This window comes from Xenopus laevis, chromosome 7L (assembly GCF_017654675.1).
Source record: "Xenopus laevis strain J_2021 chromosome 7L, Xenopus_laevis_v10.1, whole genome shotgun sequence".
NCBI classification, from domain to species: Eukaryota; Metazoa; Chordata; class Amphibia; order Anura; family Pipidae; genus Xenopus; species Xenopus laevis.
The window spans coordinates 124,636,159-124,651,207 of NC_054383.1; the positions used below are offsets into that span (position 1 = coordinate 124,636,159).

General features: G+C 40.5%; 1 protein-coding gene across 1 annotated transcript; it reads left to right on the forward strand.

Annotated features, from left to right (window-relative positions):
• Positions 1 to 2,556: 2,556 nt before the first annotated feature.
• Positions 2,557 to 13,498, forward strand: LOC108695923 (guanylate-binding protein 1). Its single transcript, XM_041569082.1, has 7 exons — positions 2,557 to 3,015; positions 4,409 to 4,706; positions 5,333 to 5,616; positions 5,717 to 5,929; positions 8,412 to 8,565; positions 11,639 to 11,832; positions 13,322 to 13,498. The coding sequence occupies exons 1-7, from the start codon at positions 2,557 to 2,559 to the stop codon at positions 13,496 to 13,498; spliced, it is 1,779 nt and encodes a 592-aa protein (XP_041425016.1).
• Positions 13,499 to 15,049: the final 1,551 nt, after the last annotated feature.

Sequence of the window (15,049 nt, forward strand, 5' to 3'; positions counted from 1 at the left end):
CTCTGGTGTACAACAGCATGGGGACAATTGACCAACAAGCCATGGATCATCTACAGTATCCTTTCCAGGCATTCTAGAAGAAATGCTCTCAATTTATCTTACTAATGAGCACTGAAGCCTTCTTTACATTTCTCAAACATACCCTGCAATATCCAAGGCATGACCTAAATATCCAAATCAAAATTAAAAGACTGTGAGACTGATCAGTTGGTAGTCGCTCTACTTTATGGTGCTTTTCATAATTTTCCCTTCATGTTGAGAAACCCAGTACTCTGTAGAATGCAGGACATATGAATGAGTTTGAGTCCTTCCCCTAGTTTACCTTTAAAGCAGGCCCAAAGAATGACTGAGTAAATTATTGGTTTTGCTACATGAAGAAAACATTGCTCTGCTTTTACAAAGAACTTTGAAGGGAGCATACCTATAGGGTACTTGCAAATGTCTAAACAGAAATTACTTGAACCACCTGGCCCTTTTCCCACTGGAAAGCAAAGTATGCCATTAGAAGTTCCAAGTCACTGGGTGTCGGCACTGGATTCAAGTTCCAAGGCACTGGGTGTAGGCGCTGGATTAAAAATTCCAAGGCACTGGGTGTTGGAACTGGATTAAAAATTCCAAGGCACTGGGTGTAGGCACTGGATTAGAAATTCCAAGGCACTGGGTGTAGGCACTGGATTAGAAATTCCAAGGCACTGGGTGTAGGCACTGGATTAGAAATTCCAAGGCACTAGGTGTAGGAACTGGATTAGAAATTCCAAGGCACTGGGTGTAGGCACTGGATTAGAAATTCCAAAGCACTGGGTGTAGGCACTGGATTAGAAGTTCCAAGGCACTAGGTGTAGGCGCTGGATTAGAAATTCCAAGGCACTGGGTGTAGGCACTGGATTAGAAATTCCAAGGCACTAGGTGTAGGAACTGGATTAGAAATTCCAAGGCACTGGGTGTAGGCACTGGATTAGAAATTCCAAGGCACTGGGTGTAGGCACTGGATTAGAAGTTCCAAGGCACTAGGTGTAGGAACTGGATTAGAAATTCCAAGGCACTGGGTGTAGGCACTTGATTAGAAATTCCAAGGCACTGGGTGTAGGCACTGGATTAGAAGTTCCAAGGCACTAGGTGTAGGAACTGGATTAGAAATTCCAAGGCACTGGGTGTAGGCACTGGATTAGAAATTCTAAGGCACTGGGTGTAGGCACTATATCTTCCCCTGCAAGGAAAGTAACAGGTTGGCTGACCATGAGTCAAAACAAAGGTGGAGGCAGAGAGGGCATCCTCCAGTGTGATGGCATATCTGATGTATCACTATGGTGTCTCCCACATAGGTGAATATAGGTGAATATTTAGCATTAAGCATTTAGTTACATTGTTCTAATTCATTGTTGTAATTCATAGAATTACATATTTAAAACTGCAATGAGAAGACCCCAGCTGTGGGAAGGACTATGGTGAGATGTAACCTAGTAAAGACTTTTGATCTCCCCGCCTGGGGCTGAAGAAGATGTAAACGTGGGGATATAAGCAAGGTGTCTGTGGGGCCAATGGAAGTCAAGTCATGCCACCGAATGTTGCAATGTTTCCTTTTCCCCATTGACCTTCTTATCCCAATCCCTCTTGGTTCTGACCCCTGAGGTCTGAATGTTTTTTTATAAATAGAAACCCAGCCTTAAAGCATCCCATAACTGCTGAGAGAAAGGAAACACATATATGATTATACTTTTCAATGCAAAAAAAACTTTCAAAATTTGTTTATGAAAGTATTTAAATATTCTGCACAGCATGATAATTGTGCTCTGATGTGTCTGTGATATTTATACATAGTTAAGTTGGGTTGAAAAAAGTCCTTCAAGTTCAACCCCATCAAATGAACCCAGTGCACGCTATAGTGTTGGGAGCAAATACCCGAAGGATTCAAGCCTTGTTATGTGCTCGACTGGGAGAGTCTGGAGCCTATAAAGAGATCATCGCTGTGGATGCCTGTCAGCTCTGTGTGAGACTACCCGTCTGTGTGACTCCTTTGGGGTGAGTGTTACCTGAGGGAAGGGGTAGGAAAGGATGAGGATCCAGCGATCTCCTGTTTTGGAGAAACAGGCTGTTTGTGTGCCTGCCACGTGGGAGCAAATACTTGCCATCGAGAAAGGTATTTGGGCAGGTAGCGCTACTTAGGACCGATACTCTTTTGGGGACAAGGGATGGAGACTCTTGGGCTGCCAAAATGGAGTTGCGGGACTTTTCCTAGCAGGGAATTACCAGGACTGGACTGCTACAGGTTCCTAGGGTAGTGGGTCATGCTTTGAATGCATTTATGTGTATAAGGTTACAGTTCACTTCCCCTGTAAAATGACACTTCTTTGTATAAAGTTTATATTTTTATATAACAAAGTGTGTGTGAATGTTTTCCTAATGGGACTATCCGCAGGTGTATTCCCAGACCCCATTAGGTGGAGGCACTGCCAGAGGGAAGTTTCCCAGTACCTTTCACTTAGCAAAGGGGACTCAGGACCTGCATCGGTAAGAATTATGTGATGTACCACCTTGGCACCAGGGGGGTGGCCAAAAATGGGATACATTATGCTTGTTCATGAAATCAGCAAAGCCCAGCATTGGACTGAGCCATCCCCCCGGGGTTCATCGCCCCAGCCGCAACCTCCCTGGGCCCCCACCCCAACCCCCCAGGCCCCAAGTTTACATAACTTGTTACATCCTTTAACATCACACAGTTATGTGACAGAACTAACAGAGCGCATCAAAGTGAAATCACCTGAAGGACAAGCAAAGGAAGAGGAAGTGGATGAATCTGGAGAATTTAAAAGGTTCTTCCCATCATTCATTTGGTGCGTGAGGGACTTCACACTCAAGTTAGAGAAGAATGGCCTGCCAATTACCGAGGATCAATATTTACTAGATGCACTGGAACTAAGGAAAGGTAAATGCATGAATTTATTGCCTCCTACAAGAGGGACTTTAAATGGCCATATGGACAGCCCTAAATTTGTGACAAGGCCACAAAGGCCCAGGGCTAGGGCAGCACAGATTTAGGTACGGCATGCTGCCCAGCCACACGTAGGTTTATACAGGGAACTGAGGTTTAGGAGATCTCCTGTGTGTATGTCCAACGTAAAATCAAAGGTGCGCACATTCAAGGGGCCGGGGTGGGGGATAATGTTGGCCTCAGGGCACTGCACCAAAAAATCTGGCCCTGCACCTGATCCCTGGACATTGGGGGTTATTTACAAAGGCCCTGGATGCAAATGCTAGAGTACAGTTTCAAGACCAAGGGGCAGATTTACTAAAGGACGAAGTGGCCATCGCTAGTGAAAATTCACCAGAAATCCCATCCACAGGCACATCGCCAATTTACTAAAAGGCATAGAGGACAATCGGTTAGTGAACGTCGCTAGTGTAGTTTCACTCCCGATCGCCAGGTGAATTTTCACACAGATGAACAAATCCGCAAATTCACTAAAGTGCAAATTTTACAGAATGTTACCTCTTTCCCCAGAGTTTCTTCAGCAAACTTATACCTGGTGAACGATGAAGCTACATCCTCCTCAATCTTATGTCAGTGACATCATATCCTGTATGCCAGAAAGTCATAAAAGTTCTAAAAAAACACTGGCGTTTTTTCATATTTTAAAGCGGTATTGCCTTCAAAAGTTCTAACTATTCCAATTTGAGGGGCATGCCCAGGGGCAGTTGCAGCTGCACCCCCCTCCCCTGGAAATTCGCTCTTAAAGTACCAGGAGCAGCATTTTTGACGCCCCTGGTACCTAGTGGGGCAACAGCCTCAACTCGTCTCATTGGCGAAGCACCCCTGGGCATGCCACCTTTGTTTTAGGGTGGAATCATGTCTAGGGCATTAGAGGATCTCTTTTGTCTTTATTTTGCTTTCTTGGCCATGAGTAATAATAAGTGGCCACTTCAAGCATTTGCACCATCTCTAATCAAGACGTGTATACGACCTATATGTACCCGCCCTATTCAAATTGACCTAAGTGTAAGAGTACTAACAAAGTTTCTCTAGGCAGAAATGAACAATAGCGAAATTTTTATATGAAATGCTCTCGGTGACGAATTAACGTTAGCGGAATTCACCCTTTAGTGAATTTGCCCCAAGAGTTCATTGTTAATTCACTTTCATCCAGGACCTTTCTGTGCTTTGCGGTGGATGAAATGATGCAGTTCTAACTCCAAACAGTATCACTGTGTTTGTCAAAATGTGAAAGAGCAATTGCATCTGCTTTATTGCAATTGGCTCCGTCAAAATATCCCCTCGAGGCTGCAATTAAAGGGCATTGTGGGGAAAACAATGCATATGGGTAATAAAACATATTCCTTAAATTTAGATATGTGACAACAGCTTGTTGTAGTGCTGCAGGAGGACAAGACATAGCATTAAACTTACCTGTCAACAAAGAATTCATTCATTAACCCAAATACACTTCCAAAATGTTGTTTTTCAGGAGTTGGCAGAAAGGTGCAAGACTACAACCTGCCTCGTCAGTGCATCCGTCATTACTTTCATTCCCACAAATGTTTTGTGTTTGACCGGCCAGTATCTACATCGGATTCTCTCCAGAGACTGGAAGAACTCCAGGAATCACAATTAGATCCTGAATTTAAAAAGAAAATGGCAGAGTTTTGTTCTTACATCTATGAGAATTGTAATGCTAAAACTCTAGTGGGCGGATACACAGTGACAGGGAGATGTGAGTTTAATGTTCTCTTTTTCCTTGTGATAATTTTTAAGCAACTTTTTAATTGCAACAAAGGAGGGTTGTGGGAGGACTCCAAGGCTAAGTAAAAATATATAAATACAGTGGAAGTGCTACTGATATGGCCAAATTAACTACAAACATACAAAAAAGAAGGGGGATTGATCAGTACACATTTCCTGGTCCCCTGTCTCAAGTGATCTAGTATCTAGGCAAGTGCATGTATTTACAAAAAGTTTTAGTTACAAAGTTCTGATCATAAAATTGGTAAGCCACCGTACAACATCAAGGTAAACCCCATATGGTGATCCCTAACTAAAATCCGGTCATAGTATTTAATTGGTCTTTATTTTGTGATGTAAGCGTTTGTCATTCTACTTATTTCCAGCCTGCAACTGAAACTGCCATTTGGTTGTGGGGTCACTGACGCTGCCCAACAAAATTTAGGGCAACTATGAGGGTTCAGTTTTATTGTTATCCTTATATTCCTGTCCTTATATTTACCTGCTATCTTCCTTAGCAGGAAGATATTTTGAAAAATACAATTTAAAAAGGAAGACAACTTGAACATTGCATTTGTGGTCAAGTAACCAACAATTCTCTTTTCTATTTCATACCAGTGCTGGGCAATCTGGCCGTGTCATATACAGAGGCTATACGGAGCGGTTCTATCCCCTGTATGGAGAACTCAGTAATTGCCCTGGCACAGATTGAGAATTCTAGAGCCGTGGAGGAAGCTCTGGCCAAGTATGAGGAAGAGATGAGCAAGAACATTGGCAAATTCCCTACAGAGACACAGGAAGAGTTTCTCAATATTCACCAGGAATGTGAAATAGAAGCAACAAAGGTTTTTATGGGCCTGTCCTTCAAGGATGAGAACCTGGAATACCAGACACAGCTCATTGTGAGTTTCTGTAATTACTTAATCGACATAAAACAGAAATGATGATAATAATAATTGTAATATGCAAGGAAAAGGTTCATGATTTGTAATATATTTACAGCATGAACTGACAGAGAAAAATACCAAATATTGTCTATACAATGAAGAGGAATCCACCAAGAAGTGCAAAGCCATCCTGCAGAAACTGAGTGGGAATCTGGAGAGAGATATATCAGAGGGAAAATTCTCCAAACCAGGTGGATATAAACAGTTCCTTGCAAAGAAGAATTCACTGGTGGATGAATATAAGAGAAGCAAAGGCAGAGGTGTAAAGGTACAATGTCCTAACATTTAATAACATACACTCCCTATATACTGTACCATAACAGAAGATGATCAAAATTAAAAAACAAACATGGGAGGTAACTTTTTAATGTCTAATGCCATTATACGGCCATAGTTGTTTAATTTTATCTACCTAAGCCTACTTTGACTTTATCACCTTCCTTAGCCCTCCGATTTTATTATAATTCTCTAATAATAAACAACAAGAGGTTATGGTCTGGAATCATTGGGCTAGAATATAGGAGCAAGAATGAAACTCATAAAAACAGCAAAAATGTGTTTTTTTTATAGCAAGTACAGAAATAAAATACTTGCCATGTATAGTGAGATTGTTTGCTTTCATATGGATGATGGAGAGGTATCAGACATTTCTTTGCTGGCTGAAATTTGCATTATATTAAGTGCCTTAGAAGCTGACATAGCCAAAGTGTGAAGCACTCATTAATCTCATAAAGTATATTTAATGGAATAGAACATGAATCCTTGCATAGTCACTGCCCAGAATATTAGTACTCCATATAAAATATAGGATGTAGAACCTACATTTTAGTTCTTTCCTCATGATGGACATGTCAGATGAGCCTTCATATTCGAGCCTTTTGATTGCCTTATTGTCAGCATCGAGGTAGACAGCCTTGGTTACAATAAATTATATTTAGTAGTCTTACTTGGCCTGGGCAACAGAATCAAGGTTTGATAGGATAAGTTTATAGTGGAAAAACTGGACCTTGTGTAAACGATGTCCTAGGACAGGTCATGTTTTTAAGTGCAGACCAAATCATGGACATCAACATCATCAGGGCTGACTGTTTCTACAGGGGGGGTGTCAAATAAGATCATTCGTATCATATTCTCCAGCACTAAAGTCTGTATAAATTACCTACACTATTATTGAAGATAATGTGTTATCCGCAAGTTTTCTGGCTCCCCACATCCTTTGCTTTGGCACGGCTCTAACACTGTTTACTTCTCACTGGAAGAGGAAAGTATGAAACCAAGATAGATATGGTTTATAGAACTGGCAGTTCAAACCGACTTAAAATAAGCACAGAATTGTCTGTACTAGAGAATCCAACCTTCTGTACCAAAAATGTACTGCTAGGCATGAAAATTTTGTTGGGTGCTAGCTGTAGAAAGTATAATTACCAGGGCCACACCAAACATTAAGGAGGGCGTTTAATAATGTAGGACAGGCCAAAATTAAAGAATGTTTTCAAAGTGTTAAACAGTCCCTTAGTCAAATAAAAGGCAAAGTTCGGGGTTAATAACAGTTGGAATCAGGAGGAGGGTCAGGAAAAAGGTCAGAAAATCAACTATTGTAGCAAAACACAGAGCACCCAGGAACTTGCTAAGACCTTCAGTTGGGAATGCCCCACTGCTTAGTGGAACTGAAGTAGCCTTTCCAACGAGCAGTGAAAGGTGGAGATCAGTGAATCTGTCCCATTTTGCTTTGCCAAAAAATTTGCAAAAAGGCGAAAATTCACATGTCGCATTGCAGTTAATGGACTTTTTTCTAAACATTTTTCAGTGCTAAACAGATTGGAGTCTCTATGACCCAAATTCACTAAGCGCCGAAGCGCCTAACGCTTGCGTCAATTCGCTAGCGTTGGGCATTTTCGTTACTTTACAAATTCACTAACGAACGCTGGCGTAAATTCGCTAGTGTTACTTCGCACCCTTACGCCTGGCGAATTTTCGCTACGGACATAACTATGCAAACTCACTAACGCGCGCAGTGTACTGAACGCTACCTTTTACACTAGACTTCCTTCGCCACCTCAGACCAGGCGAAGCGCAATAGAGTAGATAGGGATTGCTTCAAAAAAAGGTCACATTTTTTCTAAGTCCCAAAACACACTGGCGTTTTTTCTATATTATGGGTGATAGGCTGAAAAAGATCAAAAAAATTTTTTGGGCTCCCCTCCTTCCCCCCTACATTTCCTAACTCATGGCAACTTAACTATACAGTGGGCACATGTGTAGGGCAAAAAGAAATTTTTATTTGATGTTTTGAAGGTTTCCCAGGCATTTGTAGTGATTGTAAGTATTCCTCCATTGAAATTTGAATTTGGCGCCGTATGCAAATCAACCATCGTTAGCGTAACTTCGCTTCGCTTAGCGAATCAACGCTAGCACAACTTCGCAACCTTACGCTACCCCTGTGCGCAACTTCGGATTTTAGTGAATTTGCGGAGCGCTGGCGAAACTACGCCTGGCGAAGTGTGGCGAAGTGCGGCAAAGTTATGCCTGGCGCAATTACGATTCTTAGTGAATTTGCCCCCATGTGTGAAAGAAATTCGCCAACCACTAGGAAACATTTTAAAGGTTACTCAGCAAGTCCAGTTGCTTTAGACTTATCTCTACTAGATACTTGAGAAAATCTTTGCTAGTCTCTGGCGTAAAGTTAGTAGCATTTCCAAACAGATACTGGTAACACATGTGACTGCAGTTGAAATCTTGTTGCTTTTATTTTCTTTGTAATCTTTTCTTTTTCTGCTCTTTTCCTTATTTATATACAACAGGCTCTAGAAATACTACAGGAATTTCTCACTGAACAGGAAAAGGTAGAAGCGGCAATTTTACAGGCAGATCAGTCCCTTACAGATAAGGAAAAGGAAATAGCAGGTGAGCTGGAGGAGTTTAGCTGTGCACCTCATTCTTCTATTTATTTATCCATCCATACTTGCTAAAACATTATATCCATCTATCTATATTAAAGGGGAAGTAAAGTCTAAAATAGAATAATGATAGAAATGCTGTATTTTGTATACTAAACATGAACTTACTGCACCAGAAACCTAATTAAACAAATGATTCATGCTTTCAAAGTTGGCCGCAGGGGGCTATCATCTTGTAACTTTGTTAAACATCTTTGTAAGACCAAGACTACGCACATGCTCAATGTGGTCTGGGCTTCAGTTGGGAAGTTAAAGGGATCTTGTAAGGGAAAACGCATCAGTTAATAGTGCTGCTCCAGGAGAATTCTGCACTGAAATCCAATTCTCAAAAGAGCAAACAGATTTTTTTATATTAATTTTTGAAATCTGAAAAGGGGCTAGACATATGGTCAGTTTCCCAGCTACCCCAGGCATGTAACTTGTGCCTGCACATTAGGATGGAACTACTTTCTGGCAGGCTGTCATAACTGAATCAGTCTCAGTGGGACTTGGCTTTTACTATTGAGTGTTGTTTTTAGATCTTTTTTTTTTATCTTGTGTTAGGGAGCTGCTATCTGGTTATCTTCCCATTGTTCTTTTGTAAGGTTGCTGGGGAGGGGAAGGGAGGAGTGTGATATCACTCCAAATTGCAGTACAGCAGTAAAGAATGACTGAAGTTTATCAAGTCACATGACCAGGGGCAACTGGGAAACTGACAATATGTCTAGCCCGATGTCATATTTCAAAAATGAATATACAGTAAAAAAATCTGTTTGATCTTTTGAAAAATTGGTTTCAGTGCAAAATTCTGCTGGAGCAGTACTGTTAACTGATGATGTTTCCCATGACAGTATCCCTTTAAGCTTAGGGATCGTCATAAATTATCAAAACAGCACAAGTCAAATAATATCTGCCATAGAAGCCGATACAGACTGATTAATAATCAGAATATACAGACTGCACTGGGTCTGTGGATACAAATCTCTAAGCAGTCTCCGGCTGCTTTATAGGGAAACAAACAAAGCTGCTTGAGTTCTGGGAAGTAATGTGGGGGCCTCTCCCTGCCGTTTGAAAGTATGATTGTTTTCGTGCAGAGCTGTTAGGGACAGTCTTAAGTTTCTTATCTGCGGCAGTCAGAGTAAGTAAATCAAAGGGGGAATTTCACTGCATATAGTCAGGTTCATTATAAAAATGGTAGACATTTTTTAATTAAAATATATTAGAGACAGATTTATTTTTCATTAAAGAAAGTAAAAATGGGATTTTATTTTTTGACTTTACATCCCCTCTAAGGGGCAGATTTATCAAAATGTGAGGTTAGAGCCAAATAAATATCAACTCACACGATCCATCGGATTTTTAGAATTGTATTATTTAATGGGTGAAATTTAGCATTTGATAAATAGGGTTCTGAAAATCCCATAGCAATGAACAGAAAATGGGTGAGTTTTTATTTATTAAGCTCTAAACTCACATTTTGATAAATCTGCCCCTTTTAAATGTAGCATTATCTAAGTTATTAGTCCCTAATTTGCGTTCAAGTCTACCAAGGAACCTATTCTTGCTTCTGTAAGGAATCTGAAACTATAATATAGCAAATATAGGTATGGGATCAGTTATCTGGAAACCACTTATCCAGAAAGCTCCAAGTTATGGAAAGGCCATCTCTCATAGACTCCATTTTATCCAAATAATCCAAATTTGTAAAAAGTAGTTCCTTTTTTCTCTGTAATAATAAAACAGAGCATTGTACTTGATCCCAAGATATAATTAATCCTTATTGGAAGCAAAACCAGCCTATTGGGTTTATTTAATGTTTACATGATTCTCTAGTAGACTTAAGGTATGAAGATCCAAATTATGGAAAGATCTGTTATTCGGAAAACCCCAGGTCCCGAGCATTCTGGATAACAGGTCCCATACTTGTGTTAGATGTATTGGTTAACAAATAAACATATTTGTTTTCTGGTAGCTAACTTAATTCACTATGTCTTAAAGCACAAGAATAATAAGTGTCGTTCTCCGCTATGTATTTTTGCTTCTCTTCTGTCTATTTGTTTATGCTGATCAAATTGCTCTTGACCTGTTGTTTTACAAGTTAAACCTTCAAAATATGTGATTACAGGTTCTACAAGACCGCAATACCTGCTACTTGTAGGACCTTTATATATGTATATTTAGCTAGCTGTTTGTACACGCAGCATCGGATGTCTGCTTATATCTACAAGACTGATAAGATTGCTCAGTTGTCCCTTGGATATCAGCAGGCATGGTGAAAGTACGGTAAATCCTGTAGGTGCCGTGAAATTAGTGGTGAACAGCAGATCAACTGGTTTGAAAGAAAGACAAGCTCGATTCCAGTTAAAGTGGAATTTTCCCCCTAATTTAACTTAAAGGTTTTGTCCGACTGGGGTATCTGGGGCCCCTGGGGCTGCCACCTCGGGCCCCCCCAGTGAAGGGCCCCCCACCTGCTCTAAATACCACCCCCACCCACAGCTGCACCCTCAGGGGATGGATAGGAGGATAAACTAGAACAGAGCTCATTGTAACCAACTAAGTTGACCCTTGTAGTCAGACGTAGAGCCTTTGGTAAAATCAAGCTTGCTACAGGGCTTTCTAGGTGCCTCTTTTTTCAAGGGTGAACACTCAACTTCACCAAAAATCATGCCCTGAAAAAAAATAAAAAACATCCCCCGAAAATCCCAAACAAGTGAATAGAGAACTGTGCCTCTAGCAAACTGTAGCAAGCTCCTTTTCTCTTTTTAATAAATATACTCCCTAGTGCAGCTTATTTTGTTGGGAAGTTAAGGTTCTGCAGCATACAGTATCCCCTTTTCTATTCAACATTAATCCTAGGTTCAATGAATTCCTTTCAACCTTCGTATTGTTATAACTCCACCTTAAGCCTACAGAACAAAAAAGCTTATCCCCCTGTATAAAAGTCTAATATAGCCAATGCCTGCCGAGACTCACACTCCGTACTCTAACTGTAAACTCTACATCCTTTCCTGGAATTACTTAACATAATAACTTTCATTCAGAACATAGAGCCCAGAAAGAAGCAGCTGAGAGGGCAAAAGAAATAGTGGGGGAAAACAACAGACGTTTAGAGAAAGACATGGAAAATCAGAAGCAAAGACTGGAAGAACAGAAGAAAAGCCTGGAGAAAAAAATGAAAAAGGAGAAGAAAAAGATCATGGCACAAAATGAATGGATGATAAAGGAGAAGCTGAAGGTACATTATCCAAGCAGCAAATCAGGGGCAAGCAGAACATGCTAAAGTCCAGTATCAGCTATTAACAACAGTACACGTTCAACCATGATGGGGTGAAAATTAAGGCTGTCAAAAAAAAAGTGTACAGGTATAAGGAGTGCAACAAAAGCAGTATAGTAGCAGGTTGGACATTACTAAGATTGTCAATTTCCCAGCTGCCCCAAGTCATGTGACTTGTGCTCTGATAAACTTCAATCACTCTTTACTGCTGTACTGCAAGTTGGACTGATATCACCCCCTCCCTTTTCCCCCCCAGCAGCCAAACAAAAGAACAATGGGAAGGTAACCAGATAGCAGCTCCCTAACACAAGATAACAGCTGCCTGGTAGATCTAAGAACAGCACTCAATAGTAAAAACCCATGTCCCACTGAGACACATTCAGTTACATTGAGAAGGAAAAACAGCAGCCTGCCAGAAAGCATTTCTCTACTAATGTGCAGGTACAAGTCACATGACCAGGGGCAGCTGGGAAATTGACAAAATGTCTAGCCCTATATCAAATTTCAAAATTGAATATAAAAACATCTGTTTGCTCTTTTTAGAAATGGATTTCAGTGCAGAATTCTACTGGAGTAGCACTATTAACTGATGTGTTTTGAAAAAAAAACATGTTTTCCGATTACAGGATCCCTTTAATAGGGTACAATGTGCTGAGTGGTACCACCGAGTGGCAGTGTCATCTGAAACTGAGTATTAAATATTGAGAGCCTGTCTAAAAATCTGCCACTAGATGGCAGTGTTAATGGAAATGGAACTTCATTGTGTTTGATACAGAGCAGATAACTCACTGTTGCAAATAATGAATTACTGGTAAAACCTATGGCCAGTGAATGTGCAATAATCTATGCTTTTTTTACATTTTCTTTATATGTGCTTGCAGACGTTTTTGGTCAGATAGCTAGCACTTACACTATACTTTCATTTTACATACAATATACTTGCATTGCTCCCACCACCCCTTCTGATTTCCTTTAGTAGTTTTATTTATGCAAGATTAAAGGTTGCTCTTTCCATGTTTACTGTATCTTGGGACAGATAGGTAGTTGTCAGGGTTATCAATACTCAGTTAAATAATGGAGTATACTGGTACAATCATCCATGTTGTTATTGCACCTTCCAGGCCCAAATTTGTGGAAAGACTCTTTAAATCTTCTGTGAACTAATCTCGTGCTCCAGACACAATGAGATAAGACTTGTGCATGTGTGGGAGCGTATATGAAGGGGGTGGCAGGATGGGGAAATGGGGTGGCGAGTGGTCCTGTTCTGGGGGTGCCCTGTGTATAGATCCGGCCCTGGCACCTCCAAATCCATTACTAATGGTGGCTTCATACTACCTTTACAAATGCACGTTGTACTATTATCAGTAATAAGAATAATGATGAAGAAAGTCATTCTGCAGGACCAAGTCAGAAGACAATTATATAATCATTTTTTTTTATGTTACCTTAGGAACAAGAGGAGATGCTGAGAAAGGGATTTAAAGCAGAATATGAAACGCTGAAAGATCAAATCACAGATCTGAAGCAGCAAAATGCTGCTGCTTTCAGCGGGTCTCTGATTGGCGACATTCTTGATGTTATTTTTCTGCCCATCACTTTGTTAGGTAGGTTTTCTTTGCATAACTGAAGATACTCCGCAAATACTCTGTTTAAATAAAATTTAATCCGTAAAATGAAAATAATAAATGAAAACTAAAAAAAGAACGCAAACAGGAAGAGTAAAGCTCTCACTCCTTGTGTGTTTTATAGACACAGACAGATAGAGTGCTAGATAGATGGATGGATGGATAAACAGATAGACAGACAGAGGAAGACAGATGATGATGATGATGATAGATAGATAGATAGATAGATAGATAGATAGATAGATAGATGATAGATAGATAGATAGATAGATAGATAGATAGATAGATAGATAGATAGATAGATGATAGATATTCATCAATCTCCCCAATCTCTCATCAATGAATCTAGCCAAAGTTTCCCCCCACTGTGTTGTAATTAATATCATACAGTTCAGAATTATTCAAAGTATGGATGCTGGTGCATGGATTGCATCTGTATTGTCACCTGCCTCTGTTTAAAGGAGAAGGAAAGCTATGGAGGTATTTTATTGCCAATAGATTAGCTGCAATAGTGCAAGCTAGAATGCTATATTTATTCTGTAGAATATTTTACCATACCTGAGTAAAAAGCTCTAGAAACTCTCTGTTTGTTTAGAATAGGAGCTGCAGTATTAACATGGTGTGACATCACTTCCTGCCTGAGTCTCTCCCTGCTCTGGGCTCAGATTACAGTAGAGAAGGGAGGGGTGGGGGGAGAGGAGCAAACTGAGCATGCTCTTGCCCAGGGCAATGAGGTTTAAGCTGAAGGCAGGAAGTCTGATACAGAAGCCCATGTGTACACAATAGAAGGAAAGAAATGCAGTGTTTCTTTTGACAGGGGACTCAGAGCAACATTACTTTGGGGGTTTACTGGTATATTTAGATGGACCTTTCTGATGAAGCTTACTTAGTTTTAACCTTTCCTTCTCCTTTAAAGTCACTGGATCATATATAAAATTAGAGATACTTCTAAGAAATGCAAATTGCTGAGCTGTATCATTTACAAACTGATTGCATTTAAATTAAATGTACCAAGTGCCACATGTTTGTTGATGAATATAGGATCTCTGGTAACCTTATCCTTATCTGAGAATTCTGCTTTTTGAGATACCATATGTGCATGTGTTTTAAATGGACAAATGGCAGGGCCTCAGGGTGCAAAGTGCAGGAAAACAGGCAAAAAATACCATGTACATTTGCATGATTGCACCCTGCCCCACACTTTGCACCATAAGTGCAGGTCTTTGCACTCCAGACCTGTGCTCCACCAGTGAGCTTTATTCAGAAGGGCAGGCTGAGGCACAGAGGCACCTCCCATGCCACCCCCTGTCAAGGCATAATTACTAAACAAAAAAGATTTAGGCCGCTCCAAACTCACCCCCTGCGTGTTCCATTTCTTTAATTGTGATCTGGGTGCTCTGCCATTAGCGTCCCCACTGAAATGATAATTTGCTCAAGGAATAGAAAGGCGGCACTCTGGTTAAATAAGAAAGGTGGTTTATTCCAACAGGTCACTGACCAACATCACCTGACGCGTTTCGGGAGTAACTCCCTTAATCATAGTGCTTAAGGGA